Source organism: Narcine bancroftii, chromosome 3 (genome assembly GCF_036971445.1).
Source record: "Narcine bancroftii isolate sNarBan1 chromosome 3, sNarBan1.hap1, whole genome shotgun sequence".
Taxonomy (NCBI): domain Eukaryota; kingdom Metazoa; phylum Chordata; class Chondrichthyes; order Torpediniformes; family Narcinidae; genus Narcine; species Narcine bancroftii.
This window is the reverse complement of record NC_091471.1, coordinates 270,127,221-270,149,201: the sequence shown is the minus strand read 5'-3', so window position 1 is coordinate 270,149,201 and position 21,981 is coordinate 270,127,221. Positions and strand designations below refer to the sequence as shown.

The window sequence follows — 21,981 nt, the reverse complement described above, 5'->3', positions numbered from 1 at the left end:
GGCCAAGTTTCTGGAATATGGTGGGTTAGCTGTGTTTAAGCAAGCTCCATAATTGACCTCCATTTCATGGAACATCAGAAATGAAATCATCCAGCCTTCTCGTTCTTACCACTGGAAAGTGGGTTGGTACAAGCACTTACATACTCTAAAGCCAATGTCTGGGCTCTTGAAGTGGTGGCTTGGATGATTGACAGATTGTAGATCATGGTGAACACCTAGATGACTCTTATTCCCATAGTTCATTGAAAATAAAATAAAATCATTCAAATAAATTGATTTGACTGAAATAAGAATTAATTGCTTCCCTTCATTCTATGTTTCTGTGTTTCATTCCTTTTGCTTGTAGGTCACAGTCTAAGACTTGAACCCATAAACTTGAAATATACCTCAGTAAAATGTTAGAGGTGGTGTCAGACATCCATTGTCTGGATGGGAGGTGGGTGGAGTGAATGGTTAGACACCTCCCACACTGTCTTCAGCTATATATTCCTATTCGGGTTAGCTAATAAACACTAGTGCCTGCACCTCCAAAGAATAATAATAATTCAATAGCAGCAAAATTCCTTTGGCTACCTTCCATTCAATAAATTTCATTCTTTGCTTGATCCCTTCAGTATTATTTACCCAAATGTCACTGTACTGACAATAACCACACCAGCAGTGTGAGTATAAGACAGCTTTAATAAACTATTGAGCTATTGAGAGTAAGTATACTAAGAGGTCTTGTCTCTCTGCAAGACGAACCCGGAAGGCTGGACTGTAGCTCTGGACTGCTTTATAGACAAGGTCACCGCGATTACCCCTGGTGGCCTAGTGGTGTAATGACATGTCACCACAGTCACCTCCAGGTGTGATAATGGCTGTGTGTCTCTCGCTGAACACAGTCACCTCTTACTCTGGTTCTTTATTATAGGCTGCTGATAAAAAAGAACAAAACGAGAGAGCCTGGAGGTGCTGCGATTGTAGCTCATATTACAAAGACTCAGCAGGTCCTGCAACATCCATAGGTATAACCAGCATTTCAGGCCTGATCCCTCCTATGGACACTAAACCCTGCTGAGTTTCTCCAGCATGTTTGTGACCATAGAAAACACTTCATGGAAAGGTGACGCTGAATTTCTGCACATTGGAGGTGGTATTGAGGAGAACTGGATCAACAGTTGGCCTCTCTTATGCCAGTCAATCACACATAAAGCAATGAGACATCCCAAGGAATTCTATCGGGGCTGCAGGGATTGAAATCAGGGCAGATGCCCAAAAGCTAGGTCAAAGACTTTGAGGTTTAAGGCAACATTCAAAAATAAGATGGAGAGGATTTCAGGCAACCTCTCCAGACAAACTTTAGGTGTTTGGAAGATGAAGGGAACGCATTTGGATGAATTACAAAGATGCAGATAGTTTTCAGGCTAAGGTGCCCAGAGAGAGGGACAGGGTGAGAGAGAAAGTTGAAAACAAAGGTGAAGATGTTAATACAATAGCATTGCATCAAGTGGAAGCCGGCAAAAATGGCCAGCCTCAACGATAACTGGATAGTAGACACAGAAATCATATGGCCTCAAGGATACGGGGGAGAGAGATGGGGTGGTCAATCGTGAGACCACTGCAGCAGTGATATCTTCTTCGACGTTGAACACAATCATTATTTATTTGAGTCTGCATTAAATTCATTATGATTCAGCCATTTTTATATTTCTAATTTTAAAATAAACTAAAATGGCTCAGACAAATTGTTTTGACTGAAATTAGAATTATTCATGTTTTTAGACTGCAGAGTTGGGAAAATCGCAAACAAAAATACCATAATTACTGCCTGTATTGAGGTTCACACTTGGCACCTTTTTTAGACTGCAGATCCCTGAGTGCAACAGTCCTAGTGGTTGGACCGTCAACGAATTTTCCCAGTACGATTTACACTGCAGGCTTCCTCCAAAAAGTTGTAGGGGTCCTGCAGGATGAATCGCAGGCCAAGAATTGACTCCAAATTCCTGGCACATTCCTTTTTAGATGGCCTGTGTAGTGGTAAAGTTCCTTGATTGTGCCGTTAATGGCCCAGAGTCTTCATTGCTTCACTTCATTCCTTTTGTTTGTGAACCACAGTCTAAGACCTGACCCCCTAAACTAGAAATGCACCTGAGTGCAAGGTGTCAGACATCCCATTTTCTTGGGGAGGCGGTGGGTGGTGAGCTGTTAGGCACCAGCCCTCACTCTCATCAGCTACAGTGAGCCAATAGCACTAAAAGCTGATACATGGAAATAACTGGTTAACTTGTGTTTGTTGAACCTGTATATTGATATTCACGTGATCTAATAAACATCAGTGCCTGGACCTCCAATCAATAATAATAATAAACGGCATCGATGACTCCAGTCACACTGCCCAAACACAGGTTTTGCCACCACTCTTCATTGATTGATGTGCTCAAATCCGACTTCCATCTCTCCCTAAGCCTGGTTTCTGGCCCTCACTTTGGAATATGTTATACATTTTAGAGATAAATTTACACACGTTCCCATGGTGAATTAGAATCTCCACATTACTACATCTAAGTAGGGTCATAGGTGGTCCCTTAAGAAAGATCTTATTTTCAGATAGCCGAAGAATGTTCTATTAGACAAATTGTATTTGTTCCCCAACTGCTCGAATGACCTGAGCTGCCTTCGCTTGTAACAATCCTTCATACACTTGATCCCTTTCTGGCACCAGGTGTCCAGGATTTTATTACCCAGAGTTAAGGGTATTAAGCTATTCTGGGTCAAAGGTGTTTTTGGAGACAATCCCACCTTCAATCCAATACATTCATTTATTCTTTGCCATCATTTCGAATCACCGGGACCATTGCCTGAAAAGGGCGCACAAAACCAGTGAACCGGTGCGGACTTGAAAGGCCAACATGGCCTGTTTCTGCTCCGTAAATGGTTATATGGTTATTAGTGGCAAAAAGTAAGTGAGGTCTTTTGACTGCCTATGAAGTCAATGGAAGACAAATCCAGCGAGAGTGTATCATGAGTGACATATTGGTATTTTTGCACTGTTGACTGCAGTGAAGGTTATCCCTAGAAGCACTGGAGCTTGTTTTAAATGTCCATTTCTACTGCATGGAGAATGGGGATTCTCAGTATGTGGCTGCAAGGGTGAAGCACAGAGTACATTGGCACCAGACAACTCTCCCGGCCCAAGGCCAGAGGCTACAGATCAGGCACATAATATATCTTTTCATGCCTCGGCACTGTCTACCAAAAGGCCGAGTCCAACCTCCACCATGTGTGTGGGCAGCGATTCAACAGTCACTGGTCTTATTTTTTAAATATTCTTATTGATGTTATTTTTCACAGTGTTATTGCACTGAATAAACATCTGACAATGAAAGAGTTTTGTGGAAAGGGTGATCCATTTCATGTCATTATGCAAAGAAACCCGTTTTTCATTCGGCTTTGGAAACTGATTCAGTGCCAGCACTACACTGTGCCATCCTCACACAGCCTTCCCACACAAAGGCTCTGTACTCTACAAGTGTAGCCCGATCCCCGAGAGTAGCTGAGGCTTTCAACATGGGTCCAATTAGTTTGCCACTCATCCTTTCAAATACTGTCTGGTTTCCATGTGTAAAGGCAGTGGTTCCCTCTCAACCTTGAATTCATTGTCTGTGCAAGATTCTGGCAGCTTTTGTGTTTCGCCAAGTAACTGTTTGCATCAATTCTCCTAATGATCCGTCATTTACCCCATGTTTCAATTTTAAGACAACAAATGGATTTGATGACTTCTTGAACCCCCTGCAATTTTCTTTCTGGGGCTTGCCTCCACATTAAATCCCACTTTAGGAACAACATCTCACATCAGCATTTCGCAAGTTGATTGGCTTCCTGCAGGAGTTGGAATATTCCGTGGAACAGGAGAGGGGTCAGGAGATGCTGAAAATGGGAGTCTGTCAAACTATTGTAGCCATCCCTTAATTCTCTCCCATGAGACAACTTGGGACCTTTTTTCAGTTAGTATAAAGGTTCCCATAAATGAAAGCTGATACTTGCTCACAAGCCTAAATTCATATTTGTTGATGCCTAGGTATTATCAAGGACTCATTTAAGGATTCTTGTACTTTATTGATTTTTTTTCTCTCTGTATTACAGTCGGCGTGTTTACATTTCTATATTTGTTTACATGTGTTCATTGTACAGTTTGATTGCATCACCAATAAGTGGTTATTCTGCCTCGCCCACAGGATAAAAGAACCGGGTTGTATATGATGACATATGTACTCTGAAACCTGAAATCTTTGTGCACTGGCTCAGATTTTTGTAATTGCTCATACAGCTCACACTCAGATCTTCCAAGTTTATCGTTATCTGATTGCACAAGTATAACCCGACGAAACAGCATTCTCTGGTCCACGGTGCAAAACATGCAGACACACAACCAGACATAACACACATATAGACAAACAATACATGTGAATGGTAAATATTCATAGGTACAAATAAATATTGCTTTAGAAATATGAGAGTCTCGGAGGGTTAGTGTGAGCAGTTCCCTTTGGTCGTTCAGCATCCTCACTGCCCGTGGCAAGAAGCTGTTTCTCAGCCTGGTGGTACTGCCTCTGATACTCATGGATCTCTTTCCTGACATGAGCAGCTGAAAGATGTTGTGTGCGGGATGGAAGAGGTCTTCAACCATTTTGTACACTCTCTTCAGACTACGATCTTAGTGGATCAAGCCAATGGGGGTGGGGGTGGGGGGGTGGAAAGAGACTCCAATGAATCTCTCTGCCACTCTTATGGTCCTGTGGATTGAATATGGTCCTTTCTCCACCATTCTCATGTTGACCTTTTCATGTTCTCTATAACGAAGATGGTTTCGTAGTAAAATATTGAAACCCTGAGTAGCGTGTGCAGAAAATTGAATGATATAATTAGGTGACCTGGGTGCCTCAGGGAAGTTCTGCCCATGGAACTCCTCTGGAAATGTGTCGCAAACAGTAAAACTCTTCCCTCAGCTTTCCTATATGTTGTTCAATGTTAACAATTCAGATCAATTTAAATGAAGTGAATATTAAAATATTGAATTATTATTATCAATTCTCAGATTACAAATTGAATTTGCAGAAGAGTGTATTATGGATTCTTCCCAACTCTTTTAATTCCTCAATCCCTTTTAAAATTGTTAAAAGCTAATTTAATTATTTAGGTATCACTATTACTAGAAAGATCACTAACTTGTTTAAGGAAAATTTTCTTACTTTATTGAATCACGATAAGAAATCCTTATCTCAATAGTCTCCTCTTTTGATGACCTTAATAGGGGTTAATATTTTTAAGTTAAATGTCCTGCCTAAGTTCTTGTATGTTTTTCAAGTTCTCCCAGTATTTGCTCCTAAATGTTTTTGATTCATTAGACCCCATTATTTCTTCTTTTATATGGAAAAATAAGCTTCTTCGTTTAAAAAAAATTCTTCCTTCAAAACACTAAGAGAAATGGGGGCTTGGCATTACTTAACCTGGTAAGAATTTATTCTGGTGCCTCAGGATGGATTGACTTAGAGATTAAATTCATCAAAAGACATTCTCTTATCTCAATACTTGGAGCACATTTGCCTTTTTCATTCTCCAAACTAACTGATAATTTGGTAGTTGGTCGTGCTTTGCCTATTTGTTTCCAATTTTGGTTATCATAGATTTTTATTAATTGGTCTTATTTTACATCATGCCTTTTTTTAAACCTTCAATACAAGACATTGGATATATTCAGTGGTCCAGGTTGGGTATTGGACTTTGTATATAGAACAAAACCTTTCCTCTTTTGAGCAATTATCTGCCAAATTTAAATTACCTCATCAACATTTTTTCCACTATTTACAGATTTAGGAGTTTACTAAACTCCTTAACATTGAGGCTTACCCAAGACTTAGATTTTAATCTTCTCTGGGAAGTATATAATTTTAGACCAAATCAAAAAGGACTGCTTTCAGCCCTTTATGAATTACTTTTAATATCTAGCGATAGTTCTTTATCTAACATTAAGAACATTTGGGAACATGACTTTCAACATCTCTTTGCTGAAGATACATGGGATTATATTTTGAAACATGTACATTCATCCTCTCTCTGTGCTGGACATTCCTTAATACAATTTAAGTAGTCCATAGGGCCCACAATTCCAAAGTTCAATTAGGTCAATTTTACCCCAATATATCTTCTAAATGTGATGTGGACAACTCAGGAAGGTCATTTATATCAATATTCTGGTGATGTTTCTCCCTTTGTAACTACTGGAAAGAGATATTTAGCATACTATCTTTAAATCTTGATATAAATCTCTCATCAAGCCTTTCTATTGCTATTTTTGGAATGAGCGGACCAATGGACTTAATTTTGACTCCATCTCAATCCCATGTGGTTGCTTTTGCTTCCCTGATTGCTGGAGGCTCGTTCTGCTGTGGTGGAAAGAAGCTGTCCCTCCCACACACACACACACACACACACACACACACACACACACACACACACACACACACACACACACACACACACACACACACTGTTTATTGGATTTGATGGCACCCCTCTCTCTAGAGAAAATTAAGTGTTCAACTACTACAGCGAGAATTACATTTTTTTCTCTCTCTGGGGTTCCTTTTTCAATTACTTTCAAAATTTATAGATCAATTATTTTTCCTTTTTATAAAAAAAGTCTCCTTTTTTCTAATTCTTGAATAATTAATATTGAAATGAGTCGTTGATGCCTGGCTTTGATGCGATTGGGGTTAGAAATTAGATTAATTATAGACTTTTTTTCCTATTTTTATCAATAACATGGATCATACGTATCTTGTTTACCGTTGTTTACTATTTGTAATTTTAATTTATTTCTAATTTACCTTTATATCATATGAATCTACATATCTGATATATTTTTCCTTAAAAACCAATAAAAAGATTGAAAAAGAAAAGAATTATTAATACAAAATGGTGAACTAAGACACTTTAAATAATTAAAATATTAAACAAGTGTTAATGATTACACAAAGCAAGACTTCCCTTATTCCTCCCCACAGCTGTCAAACCTCTGTTCAAATGAGTAGGTTCACATTTTCTGCAACATCTCGCCTGACATGAGTTCTGTAATCAGATTCTCCAGTGTGAGTGCTGGGATTTCTTGGCTCCGCTATTGGATTTTAGCCAGAATCAAGTGGCAGATTCTTGAGGGGTAGTTCAGCCATGAAGACAGTACCTTTCCATCCACATCAGAGTCAAAACACTTGCTGGAACATGTGGGTAAACACCATGCAGCACACTGGCATTGTCCTTTGACCTGCTGAAATCAAATACCACAAACAAAATTGCTTGATTATGGGGGAGGGTAGGACAAATGGGATAGCTTTTCCAAAGACCTGGCACAAGCACTATGGGCTGAATGGACCTCCTCTTGGTTCATAAGATGAGGCAAAATCCTCTTCCCTCTCCATTCAGAGCCATTCCCCCTCCCCCCCCCAACCCCCCATGTTTGCCGTGGTGTCCTCCCTCCTTCATCCACCTATTATTTCCTGCCTGTGGCACTGTGCTCCTCACCGTGCCCCTCTCCCCCACCATTTTGTTCAGGCACCTGCCCACATTTTACTCGCACCTTAGTAAAGGGCTCAAGCCTGAACCATTCGTTATATATCTTTACCTTTCCTACACGAAGGGCACTGTTTGACCTGCTGAGTTTCTCCAGTATTGTGCTTTTACCTCAATCAAGGTGTCTGTAGACTTTTGTGTTTTACTCTGAGCCCAAATTCTAACCTAATATTACACAGCAAAACTAGAAATGGCTTCATGCCAACTAAGCTCCCTTACTAGTGTCAGGCAGGAAACATGGGATGGAAATTTATTTGTTTTCATTTGTGCCAAGTACAAGTTGTGAAGTAGTCACAGCGAATTCTTCTCTCTGATATCTGGAGTCCTGGATCGAGGTGCAGCTGAATTTCAGAAGCAGAATCCATTTCTGCAATGTGTGCTTAGGACATGCAACAGGAAGGGAACATTTATCCTGAAATACCATTTGTATTAAGAGGAGAATCTATCGAGTTTAAGTATAAAGCAGTCCCACAATTGGGTTCTCAGGCTTTAATGACCCAAATCGATCAATGGATAAGCTCTTGTTGGAGCAGACACTCTCAGTAAAGGCATCATGAAACAAATTGTGTCCCGAAATGTTTAGAGTTTCGAGACTTCTTGAGTGTTCTGAACTGCTGTATTCATAATTACCTGGCTCTGCCCCGTCCTGTGACTGTACCTGTGGCCCCTCCCTCTTTTGACCTTGTACAAAGCCTTTAACACCTTGACCCTGCCCCAAAAAGCCTGGGTCACAGCACAGGATGAGGTCCAAGTCCATTGTGAATAAATCAGCTTCTTGAGTTATTTACTGTGTGTCGTTGAGGAAACAGATTGTATTTAGCTTTCACTTGATGCTGCGTGTTGGGCTACTTTACAGACCCCTTTTTACCTATGGCAAAGCCACATCCCAAGGAGTGTTAAGCAAAAAAACTTTCTAAATTATTTAGGCCTGTCCAAGCAGCTGGTTCCTCATTTAATAAATGAACAAAACTGCAAAAGAACAAATGACCTCACCCCATCCCCCCACCCCCCACCCGCACCCAGACACTCACAGAAGTTTCTTTGTTTTGGACGACCTCTGCAGCAGAATCATGTCAGAACCTTTCAAAATCTGATTCTAAAAGCCAAACACCCATCAGAGATTTGCAAATGTTTTGAGCAGAACTCTTTGGAGGGTCACAATATCCTGACCGCTCATCCTCTCTTACCAAAAAGAAACAGTTTGGTTTGTTGAGCAGGAACAAAAAGAAAATACAACACTAAATAGGTTAATTCACTAACACTGCACTATCCACAGAGATTACTAAGGAGCCTACACACTTGCTGAATGCATCGAACTACAGAAAACAATAGGACAAACAGAAGGGATCTTTTCCATAAGACCTTAAGACCACAAGATATAAGAGCAGAAGTATGCTATTTAGCCCATTGAGTCAGCCCCACCATTTAATCATGAGCTGATCCATTCTCCCGCTCAGCCCCACTGCCCAGCCTTTTGCCTGTAACCTTTGATGCCCAGGCTAAACAAGAACCTGTCAATCTCTGCCTTAAATAAACCCAATGATCTTGCATCCACAACTGCCTGTTGCAACAAATTCCACAGATTTACCACCCTTGGCTGAAGAAATTCCTATGCATTTCTATTCTAAGTGGACAGCTTTCAATTCTGAAATTGTATCCTGTTGTCCTGGACTCTCCCACTATGGAAAACAACATCTACATCTACTCTGTTCATGCCTTTTATATTCAAAATGTTTCAATGAGATCCCCCCTATTCTCCTAAATTCCAAAGAATACAGGCAAGAGGTGTCAAAGCTCCACATATAATGTTTTCTTTCCCAGATCATCCTAGTGAACCTCCTTTGAACCCTCTCCAATGTCAGCACACCTTTTATTAAATAAGAAGCCCAAACTGCACAAACTATTCCGTGAGGTCTCACCAGTTCCTTATAAAGTCTCAACATCACATCCCTGCTCTTATATTCTATTCCTCTTGAAATGAACGCCAACATTTTACTGAGTTGAGAGGCTGATTTTGGGCTGTACAGTCATAAGCTGTTGGAATTGTGAGTTCCAGAAAAGTAGTTTCAGACTAAATGAGGAGATGGTCTGGAATTCAAGGCCTAACAGGTCTTCATCGCTGTTCAATCTCAACTTTTGGTGCTGTCTGTGTGGAGTTGGCAGGTTTTGCCCATGTCCTCATGAATTTGACCCTGATGCTCCAATTTCAACACACATCTCAAAAGATGTGCTGGCTGGTAAGTAAACTGGCCACTGTAGATTGCCCCTATTATGCAGGGGTGCGGTAAGGTCTGAGGCGAATTGATGGAAATGTGGGGAGAATTAGTGTAGGTTCAGTGATTCTCAAACTTTTACCACCTTAAGTAATCCCTTACTAGCCACAGAACACAAATAACATAGTTTGCCATAGGGGCACTGTGGTTAGTGAGGGATTACTTAAGGAGGCAAGTGAGTGGGAAAAGTTGAGTACCACTGGTGGGGAGATGAATGAGCAGGGACTTGATGGGTCACAGTCCTTTTTAAGTGCTCTGTCACGATAAGACATCAGATCCACTCTTAACTAACTCCCCAAATTGGGACACAAAAATAAAATCCAGCATTTCTTACAATGTCTGTATCCATGAACTACGAAAGGAAAAGATTTGAGCATGGGCCTGTTTCTTTTTAAACATAAAAAGACTGTTTGAATCCTTGTCAATACTTTTACCCCTGTCAAATTACGTTCTTCATGAGCAGGAGCAGTCACTTTAATTTATTTTATAAAAATTGAAACATTTTACCTGGATTTTCCTCAAAGAGTCTTTTAATATTTGAAAAGTTGGTGAATACTTGACACAGTTCATGTAATAACTTTGCTTATCACTGTGCATTGCAACAGTCTGTAAATAATGGTTTCTTTATTGGATAAATGACCTAGAATTCTAGACTAATGAGGCTAGGGTCATGAATTGGTGAGTTTAAATTCTTAGTTAGTAAATGTAATATGTGTTTGGAAAGGCGAGTATCAGCAAGCATGGGTTGTTATAATGTACCAGAATTATTTTCATTCTCACCTTGTCTGGCATCCACATGTCTCTTGATCTGGTAAACACTTTAACTGCTTTAATGACCCAGCAAACCATTAAGTTCAATGGAGCAATGCACATCATTCAATCACCGGTTAAGAAACAAAAATGAGTTTGTTTTAGCATATCTGTCCAGAAAAGCACCTTCTCTCTCTACTGCACTCTCACACTAATAATATCCCTGTGAAACACGGAAGTGTACGGACTCTGTGATTGTAGTAAGAACACAGAAATGCTGGAGAAACTCAGCAGGTCATGCAGCATCTATAGAAGGCAAAGGTAAGTTAGCAACGTTCCATGCCTGAGCCCTTCTTCAATAATAGTTCTCCCTTCTGCAAGGAGATGTTCCTCATCACTTCGGATTGCTCACATGAAAAAAAAAAATATTTTGCATCAGATTATTTCATTTCCCTCATGACTTAAACTGGCCTAAGTGGACCATTGTGTCTGAGAAATGGTAGCACAGTTATTGAACCACGAAGCTTAAACTTAAATATGGAGACCAACATTTGAATTCCACCACACCACCCCTGGGTATTAAAGCAATCAAATAAATTGGAATAAAAAGGTAGCTGGTGATCATTAATCCATTGGATGATTGTTTAATTATCCATCTGAATCACCAATGTGCTTCAGGGAAAGGAATTCTGTCATTCTTACTTGAACTATTGATCTAGGGAAATAAGTTCAAATCCCACCGTGGCAGCTGATGGTTTAAATTCAAGCAATGAAATAAATTTGAAATTAAATTCTGATATGAGTTAAAATAATCACATCTACATTACTAATGTCCTCAATGGAAGGAAGGGTGGTCTTTATATGTCTGTAGACACAGCAATGTATTGGCTGCCTTCTGAAATAGTTCAGCAAGCCAATCAGTTCAAGGTCAATTAGGTTTTGGCAATAACTGCTTGCCTTAACAATGACATCCACATCCCACAAGCAAAGGCGGGGACATCCACAGTCTCCTGATATTAAAATAGAACAGTCTGGGTAGAGCTTCTGAATGTAGCCACATTCTCTTTCCTGTGAATATCATTTTGCAGAATAGCACAGATTATCCTGGCTGCGCTTTTGGCAATCTTACTGTATACGGATTACAACTTCACCCATGTACTATGGAATAGATGGAGCATCTCTGATGCTCAGAGATCCCAGAGTAGCCCAAAAGGTCATGAATCTTGCTCCTAACATTTGCTCGAAGTTGACTCTTTTACTGCAAGCCTTGAAACAGCATGCTACTCCTAAAAGGTACAAGAACACAGGGTGGGTAGTGTCAGGATGGAACTTTGTTCTTTATTGCAGTTCCTAGCTACACACTCAACTCCAAGTGGTATCCCCAATAGAAATGGAATAGTTTAAAGTGTAGGAAGTCAGAACAACAGAAAGCAGTTGTATTTCAGGATCATTTGCAGTCCCCTTCTGCTCTGGAGGGTATAACCATTTTATGCCCAACAGGGCTGTTATTTAAGGCCGTTGCTTCTCCTGGACAAAATCCAGTGATATATTCTGACTGGTGTCTCTATTTCTCTGGAGGTGTTCAGCAAGCAGGAGGGGGGCATAAAGGCCATTCATTACAGAGAAGAAGCTGAAATTTGAGAACATAAATCTGTTTCCATCACGAAACATGATTAATATTGTTTAGATCCCTTATACAACAGCTGGATAGATGGTACACTTTTCAATTACAAGGTGCCTGCTTAATGACTAGGATTCAAAACATTATGGTTGGGCTTTTCAAACATCCAGAGGCTAGAACAATTTATTTGGAGACATCCGTTCCCACCATGGTATATGGCAAAATTCAAACGTAAGTGGATGTCGGTCCATTGGATGTAATTGGGTGGCACAGCCTCGTGAGGTGAAAGGGCCTGTTACTGTGCTGAATGTCTAAATTAAATTATAAATTAAAATGAACCTGGAATTTCAAAAGTCAGTGTATGCTGAGACTCAGCATGCTTGTCCCCTGAGATGGCCAGGCAAGAATGGGCAATGAGTACTGTCCCAAAGAGGCACGTGAAAAGCTAACTGCCCTGTAACATAGTCGCAAACATTTAAAACTAAATAGAGGTGTCATATTTTGTTCTGTATCTTTCCAGAGGTTCGCTCTGAACAATGACTGCTCCGAGACAACCAGCCAATAGTCATGAATTGAAGGAGTTTGATAATGTGAAGGAGTCAATTACTGACATCATTAACCAGCTTCAGGACATTGACCCCAGCCGCCTTTCCTTCTCTCCATTTTTGGACCTAGACACCCAGATTACATTGGCGCCCATCTCTGATAGCCCAGAATCATCTGTGGAAGAACTACATTCGCTACCTGATGAAAGCATAGAGCACTTAACTGAACCAGCCCCAAAAGCCAAAAGACTCCAGTTCAATGAAGCCCACCTGAAGCTCACAAAACAGCAGAGCGCACCGAGTGAAGGGCGGTTGAATATGATTAAGGCAGAACTGGTCAGAAATCACACCTTCCCGTACACTGAGACGAAACCCAAGCATCCGGGCAATGTGTCGCTGGACATCACCAGGGAAACGTCTGTCTTGCCTGACGGGGAAGTGTCGTTCTCAGAACCACCCTTGCCGAGTGAGGCTGAGACCCTTCGCCCCCCGAAAGTGGGGGTAGAGAGCATTGAAAGGCTGGAGAAGGCCCCCAAGTTGACCAGCCAGGCTTCGGAAGACCAGCCATTGCTGGGCCCATCGCCAGATGCCGAGACCATCGAACTGATTTCCAGCGATTCTGAGCGCAACGCCTCTGCGGAATCTTCGCAAAAAGAGCCAGCCACTGCGGCAAATGGAGGTTGGAAATGCTGCCCCTGCTCCCGGTGCTGTTCTTCCTCTCATCTAAAGGCTGTATCGTCAGTGTTCGTTGCTCTGCTGTTCATACCATGGATCATCTATGGTCTTTACATGTTTGTGCCCATTGAGTCTCCACCTTGTCCAGATCTAACTAGCCGAATTACATATACACTGCGCTGTAACATAATTGCAATCTCTCCAGTCTTACTCGGTAAGGATTTATTTATTATTTATATCTTGAATTATTTTTATTCCACTTACATTTGCCTACCATCTGACCTTCTGCTAAGAGAGGAACAAATCTATTTTGGGGTGTAAGACTCCCTGGGCTCTGGCATCACAGAGGAAAAGAGAGTATTCGTAAATCTGGGTCTAAACCTGAGAGGAGTGAAACATAATCACTGGAGGAACTCAGCCGGTCTTGCAGCATTCATAGGAGGTAAAAATATATAACCAAGCTTTAGGGCCTGAGACTTTCTTCAGAGAATAAGCAAAGAAATGGAAGGCATCAGAAAAAAGACTAAACAATGGGAGGGAGAGGAATCCAAACTAACAATTGGATATGATAAGAGAAGAGGTGAGAATTGATTTTGGCTCTGTGAAAGGAGACAGAGGGAAAAAGGAAGAGAGACAGACAGACAGACCTACCTAGGAGAAAGGTGACGGGGGGAAGAAGATAAGGGGGGGGGAGGTTTTAATGGAAACCGGAGAAGTCGATGCTAATGCCATCCAGTTGGAGGGTGCCCAGATGGAAGATAAGATGTTGCTCCTCCAATTTGCCGATGGTCTAAGTTTGGCCGTGCATGAGACCATTGACAAACTTGTCAGCAAGGGAATGGGATGGGGAATTGAAAAGGGTGGCCACATGGAGATCCACACTATTGTGGCAGACAGAGCTGAGGTGCTCAAAGAAGCGATCTCCCAGTCTCTCCGACGTAGGAGAGACCACAACAGGAGAACCAAATGCATTTGATGACCCCTGCAGATTCAATGGTGAAAGGTTGTTTCACTAGGAGGAACCATCATCAGAAGGAGTTTGGAAATAATTCTAAATAATTACTAATAGCTTAATGCCTCTTTCAAAGTTTCTCAAGAACAATGCTTTCATCCTGCATACATCTAAATTTAAAAGAATTGGTTAGAAGTCCATGAGAGTTTCTGGGAGGAGGGGAACCCATTCAAATCAAGGTCACCACTTCTTGTAACTTCACCTGGCAGCTGACGTAACCATCAAGTGGGAGGGTGACCAAAGCTGAGGGTTAAGAGGAATAGAGAGATGAAGTCTGTGATCAGCAGAGCTGGGGGGAGCACGGGGCAGGGAGGAGGGAATGTCAGGGGAGCAGGTGGATGAGCGAGAGGAGGCTGGAGATCAGGGGAACTGGTGGTGGGGAGGAGATTGGAGGTTAAGACTGCAATTCATTTAAAATTCATTTGTGGGTAGGGGAGTAGTCAATTTACTGTCCAAGTATTTTTAAAAATGACTTTATTGTAGATGGTATTAATATTAATGAGTGAACGCTTGTTTTTGCATATCTCACATATAATGGAGCTCGAATGCTACTTGACAACCATGGAATGTACCTGGGGAAGGAAGAGTACAATGGTAGGGGGAGAAGTCTGGTGGCTCATAGGAGTCCACCAAGAACCAATCATCCCAGAGATCTTAAACTCCATTCCCCACTTTCCCTTTTGAGTTTTCCAAGCCCTGTCAATTTGTGTCAGTAATTCCCAATGAGAATCCCTCACACTGTAGGATCGCAGCCTAAGTATCTCACTGGGCTTTGCCCCTCTCCATATTGAATTACTCTGCCATTGTAAATATGTCAACCAGCATATATAGTAATTCATAATTTAATCCCTTCTCCATCTTCTGTCCATTAGAGGATGGTAGCAAGGTGAGTGGAGATTTTTTTTTTAAATTGAGACCTCAATACTTTACTTGCATCTGGCTATTCAACAGCCAACAGACCAATTGACACTGCCATGGAGCATTTCCTAATCCATCCGAGTGAACACAATGAACTCTGGGGTCACCTTGAGTCAGTAAACAAGAACATCGATAAGTGCACAGTGCAAGCCTTTGGGCCCTCAATGTTGTGCCGACCTGTATATTCCTTCCTAAAAAAAAAGTGCTAAACCCTCCCTACCTTGTAACCCTCTATTTTTCTTCTGTCTAAGAGTCTCTTAAATGCCACTATTGTTTCAGTCTCCACCATCATCCCTAGCAAAACATTCTAGGCCCCCACAACTCTCTGTGTAAAAAAAAACTTACCTCCTGATATCTCCTCTAAACTTCCCTCCCTTCACTTTGTACAAAGGTCCTCTGGTGTTTGCTATTCCTGCCTTGGGAAAAGAGATGCTGGCTTGTCCACCCTATCTATGTCTCTCATAATCTTGGAGACCTCTATTGAGTCTCCTCTCATCCTTCTACGCTCCAAAGAGAAAAGTCCCAGCTTTGCTAGCCTTGCCTGATAAGATTTATTTTCCACTTCAGGCATCATCCTGGTAAATCTCTTCTGCACCCTCTCCATAGCTTCCACATCCTTCCTGTAATGAAGTGACCAGAAATAAATACACTACTCTAAGTGTGGTCTCACCAGAGATTTGAGGAGTTGCAGCATGACTCTTTAACTCAAACCCCCTATTAATGAAGTCCAACATCCCATAGGCCTTCTTAACTGACCTTGAGGGTTCAACATTCAACCAAAAAAAAATCCAGCAACATTTTTTCATTCACTAACAGGTGGAGCTGGATGATGTCTACTTGTTTTCAGCCATTCTTTTAAACACACAACAATTCTCTACTGTTTCTGAAATTTAACTTTTGCCAGCCATTTAACTGCCTAATGTGAATTTAAATTTAAATTTAATTTTAGAGGGACAGTATAGTAACAGGCCCTTTTGGCCCATTAGCCCGTAACCCCTAATTACACCCAATTCAACTACAACCCCAGTACGTTTTGAAGGGTGAGAAGAAACCCACTCAGGCAGGGGGGCAACGTACAGACTTCTTACAGACAGCACCAGAATCGAACCCCAGCCTCGAGCACTGTACAGCTTGTACTCACTAACTGTGGCACCCTGTATACCAATGTTGTTCATCTCGCTGGCCATCAAACATTCACTCTCTTGCTTCACATCCACTATGCTGCTGACAATAAAGGATATGGGTTCAAGGCCCACTCCAGAAACCTGAGTAAATCGAATCAACACTGACCTTAGTGATGTGGCCTTCTGGATTTGATGCAGCATTGAGGGCCCATTTGCTCTCTCATATTTAGTGGATGTAAAAGGTCACGGGGTAATATTTAGAAGAAGAATAAGAGTTGTTACCCCAATATCCTAAGCATTTTTTTTCTCCCAGTCAACATCACTGAAATCAATTCTGATAAAAGATTATAGATCCAATGTGGACAGAGGAACTTCCTAACACTGGAGAGATAGTAGCAGCAGTCTTTCCACAAAATTCACCAAATCCTCTGGTAGTTAGCACAATGCTAACAATAGAACCAGTGACTTGGGATTGAATCAGGCACTGTCTGAAGGAGCTCGTCCGTTCTCCCTGTGACCACATGGGTTTCCTCTGGGTTCCACCCATGTTCCCAAAACGTACAGGCTAGAAGATGAATCGGTCACATGGGTGTATTTGAGCTTGTGGGCCAGAAGGGCCTGTATCTCTAAATGAAGATAAACTTCATCAGGCTAATATCCCAACATCAAGGCTCCAGTTACACTCTGAGGGCTGGCCTCATTACTTGTATAAGTTCCAAATGGATTCAGAGCCCCATTCCAGCAAAAGTCTCCCACCAGTAACAGAGTCCATAGGTTTCGCATTGCCCTCATCAGTCACCTCAGAACTGGAATGGATGTCATCTTTAACATTCAGCAACTCCCTGAAAAGACAGTAGCGGTCAGTACTTTTAGGAAAAGTGAGAAATTTCTTCTGTGGCTGAAAATAAAACTCAGCTTCTAATGGCTCGGAAGGTTAGTTCCACTCCCCTCCTGATAATCACTCGCATGGGCTTTTTTTGAACAACAAACACTAATGCACATTCTAGCAATTGTTTCAATAGCTCACCAATTTCAGATCGGTTGTGGCCTGTTTATTCTCCCAGTTACAATCTCTTTTTCATGTCCAATTATGAATATTTTACAAATGACCATCAATGTGTATTTCCATCAACTGAAAACTTTTCAGAATTTGATTTCATCCATTGTAAAATCCTGTTAATGGAACAAATCTGGGTCCCTGAACAATCTCAGATGTACTTCAGGAAATGACCCATTTACTGATGATTAACTAACCTCTCTTGTGTTTGCAATGCAATACACGCCGGCATAGTTGAGCTAAAAGTAGAAAATACATTTATAATCTTTGCCTCACACTCCTAACTTCAGAGCCAATGGCTTATGTTTTGGTCATATGTTTAAACGAAAGGCTTTGTTCATATGCCATTGTTAATAATGTCTTGGGCATTCCAACAACATTTTATAGCCATTGAATTATTCTGAAAGTAGTGTGGAATTTGCAGCCAGCAATGTTACCACAAATAGCAATGTGATAATAGCCAGATAATTTGTTCTAAAAATATTTTGTGAAGGGTGAACAAGATACCTGGGAGAAATCCTTTTTTTTCTTCAACGAATTCCTTGAATGTTTTTTTAAGTCTGCAGAGAAAGTAATGTCTCTTTGTTTAATACAGAATGCCCTCATTAATATAAATCTGTGTTTAAGGCTCTGCATCCCACATCCTTCTGACTCAGGGTCAGGAGTCAAAACACAGCAGTAAATTTGCACCCAGCAAGATCTCAAAAAGAGAATGTAGATAAGTGAACTTCTGGTTTATTTCAAGATGACACTGAGTGTTGCTCTACAGCCAAGACATCAACTTCAAATAGGGCTTTAGGTTCTCTGCTGAATACCTGATGAGGAAGGTAGTGATTCAATACCTCAACCCTAATGATCCAGTACTCCACCAAGATCCCAGATAACATTGATACTCTGCTTCCCCAGAGCTTGTTCACGATGTGTCGATCCTCAATCCAGGTTCTGAGGTCAGGTCCCAATCAGTACTTTACTCTCTGAGGAATGAAGGACTCTTCAGCCAATTCCCTTTATTTGATACACAGGCATGTGGGACTTCTGTCACCTCTGTAGAGGATCAAGGAGCTCGCCGAACATACAAATGTACACCCCGCTGCAATCTAATTTAACCAATCACAAAGCTGTCTTCTCCCATGTGACAAGCATTACCCCATCAGCATTAAGCTACACAAATGTGAACAAAATCGCATAACCTGGTTTCCCCTTTCCTCCGGTATTGTTCCTGTGAGTCACCTGATCTTGGGAACTCCAGGCTGATGGAAATTTACAAGATCATCTGGGGTTGCCTGGCAATAAATGTCATGGGGCCCATCACTTCTTTTAAATTATGTTCAATCCCAGAACATTCGTTCATGGAGCAACAAGGCACATGTAGGCATAATTAACATTGGTCAGTCTAAACCAGGCAGACCCTTACTTCCACAAGCACTAATCCTCATCACCTCTTGATCCTTCAGTACCCACCTCTACTTAAAAAATATACTGCACACTGCTCTGCCGGGAATCTCTCCTGAACCCCTGTCCTCCCTGCCTCCACACCAGGAATATCTGCTGGCAATCCCACAGTAAAGAATCACCCTCATCTGGGTGCGGAGAGGCCTTCCATTGTCTGGGCCTCAATGCAAATGGTGTAGAGATGTGAGGTCTAGCTGCATCCTGGAAGGCAGTCAAGCAGCCCATCGCTGAAGGTGGGTGATGAGAATTGTAATGTAAGGAACATGGCAGTCAAATTCCACAGGGAAAGTTCCTACAAATGCAAACAATCAGGAATGTGACTGGCAGGGCATTGATGGCTGCTCTCTGCTCTTTAAATGGTTCCTTGGTGTCCACCTGAGAAAGCAGACAAGCCTTCCTAAAGATAAAACCTCCAACAGCACGTCACCCCACCAGTAGGACAGTGGTGTATTAGCGTGCAATTGATTTCCTCTGAATGCAAGTACAAAGAAATAAAAATGGGAGTGGACAATATGGCACAACCATTCAGTGAGATCACGGTGATCAAATTTTACTCTCAGCTCTGCTTTCCTTTCTGTTACCCTTGACTTTCCTCCAATCCAAACATCTGTTTCTCTTGGGCTTGTATATATTCAATCACTCCAAAACATTCAGAGTAAGTGCAAATTGGAAGAACAGCATCTTAGATTCTGTAGTAATAGTGATTGTCTTAAGATCTGTCTTCATTTTTGTTTCTGGACTTTCTTCTGTTGTAAAAATGCATTTTTATTGATTTTTTTTCACATTAAAGGCAGGTATAAAATGTTCATTCAAAGTCTCCACTGTTACTCGTCCCACAGTTTCATCCCTGTAAGGGCCATAATGTATCTTAGCAACTCTATGGAGCCTTGAAAGCACTGAACTGTTTTTGTAAGTCCAGCCAGTTTACTTTCATTTCTACCTTTGGTTTAGCTTTTTTTTTTAAATCTTTTCTAGTTTCCAAAATAACCAAGTCTTCTGGCCAACCACTGGTCATTAAAATTTGTGCGTCTTTTCTTTTAATTTGATACCATTTTAACCACAGTGAACTGCAGATTGATCATCCTTCTTGTAGACAGATAATTGCTAATAGAATACATCTTATTTGAGAATCATGAATTAGATGTTGTGGGGCTGATTGAATTAAAAATGCTGATAGAAACACCAGCATTGGCAAGTAACAGCAGTTTCTATTTATACTCTCAAAAGTGATCATCTTCTATCCTCTTATACTAGCCATCTGACCACTGTCTTTAAGATAAGGTGGACTGGCTGAGATAAAAATGTTAGACAGTTTCATGCTTAACCATTGCAATTCTCACTGGAAATTATAAGAATGGAAACATAAAATTATAAAATAGATAAGATAGAGGTAGGTAAGTTGTTTACTTTGGTGGGGGAGACCAGAACTAGGGTATTCGGCCTCAAGATTCAGGGAGTAGATTTAGGACGGAGATGAGGAGGAACTGCTTTTCCCAGAGGCTGGTGAATCTGTGGAATTCGCTGCTCATTGAAACAGAGGAAGTTTCCTCAGTAAATACATTTAGTACAAGTATGAATAGATTTCTACATAGTAAAGGAATTAAGGGATATGGGGAAAAGGCAGGTAGATGGAGATGAGCCAATCATCAGATCAGCCACGAATGATGGAGCAGGCTTGACAGGCCAGATGACAGCTCCTGCTCCTATTTCTTATGTTCTTATGTTCAATCTTTTGTTGACTTCTTTGAAAGGATGTAATCTTCATCAAGACCACAATATGGCCTTAGCTGTACGGATTTAATTGAAATATATAACATTTTCAGGAGAATTCCCTTAGTGCAAGGATCAATAATAAGAGGAATGAGATTTGAGGTACTTGATTGAGTTGATTAAAATCATGTTCAACTAGTTTGAAAAGTTTGAAAACCACTGTTTCAATCATCCCCCATTGACTCGTTATGTGCACGGCTTCTGAACTCCAAAGGAAATGGGCCAATGACAATTTTTCTCAAGCAAAATATTTCAGGAACTATTGGGTCTAGAGCAGAGATTCTCAACCTTCCCTTCCCACTCACATCCCACCTTAAGTAATCCCTACTAATCACAGAGCAGCAATGGCATAGGGATTACTTAAAGTGGTATGTAAGTGGAAAGAAAAAGTTTTAAAACCACTGAACTAGACAGAATGGAGAGATGGAATTCACTGTCTGGTTTATGAATTTCCACTTGATGTACACTACTGAAAAGGCTCCAACCCAAAAGCAGCCATGTCAGAATAGCAAAAGGTAAAAATACAAATAAAAAGCTGGAGAAACTCAGCAGGTGAAACAGTGTCCTTTATAGAGCAAAGATAAAGATACAAAACTGACGTTTTGGGTTTGAGTCCTTCATCAGGGTATGAGCAAAACATAGGCCGGTGTCCAAACAAGATAATGGGGGGGGGGAGGGGAGTGGAGGAACACAATTCGACAGACAGAAGGTAAGGGAGGGAGGGCACACCAGCAAACAGGGGCAGGAGAGATAGCTCTCTGAATGGAGAGGGAAAGGTTGAAGAGCTGAAGGAAAGAAGACAGAGGGATAGGGTAGCGAGAGAGAATGGGGAGTGGGCTAGCAGAATGTGGAGAGGTCGATGCCCAGATGGAATATTAGGTGTTGCTCCTCCAATTTATGGATGGCCTTGTTCTTCTCATCCGAATAGCTCTTTTTTGACCTGTGTGGATGCAAAAGCTGAATGATGACCTTTGCCGCTGTTCCAGGGAGATCGATTATGAATGTTCTCAACCCTTTTACTCACCTGAGAATATCTAGATTGAGCAGGATGTTCTAGGACCCTGAGATAGGGCAGTTAGAACACTAAAATGGTAAGCTATACTGAGGCAAAATTTTACTCTCTTCTTTTGTATTCTGCTTCTATCTTTGGGACTAATTATCCCGTAGTTCCCAACA

General features: G+C 41.2%; 1 protein-coding gene across 4 annotated transcripts in view; it reads left to right on the top strand.

Annotated features, from left to right (window-relative positions):
- LOC138758764 (transmembrane protein 79-like) overlaps positions 1-21,981 on the top strand; it is a 102,065-nt gene that overhangs the window by 62,335 nt on the left and 17,749 nt on the right. For all 4 annotated transcript variants that reach the window (XM_069928129.1, XM_069928128.1, XM_069928131.1 and 1 more), the window contains one exon: positions 12,773-13,686. In XM_069928129.1, coding sequence (XP_069784230.1) covers positions 12,789-13,686 — 898 coding nt within the window. In that variant the 5' untranslated portion in view covers positions 12,773-12,788. The remainder of the gene's footprint in view (positions 1-12,772; positions 13,687-21,981) is intronic.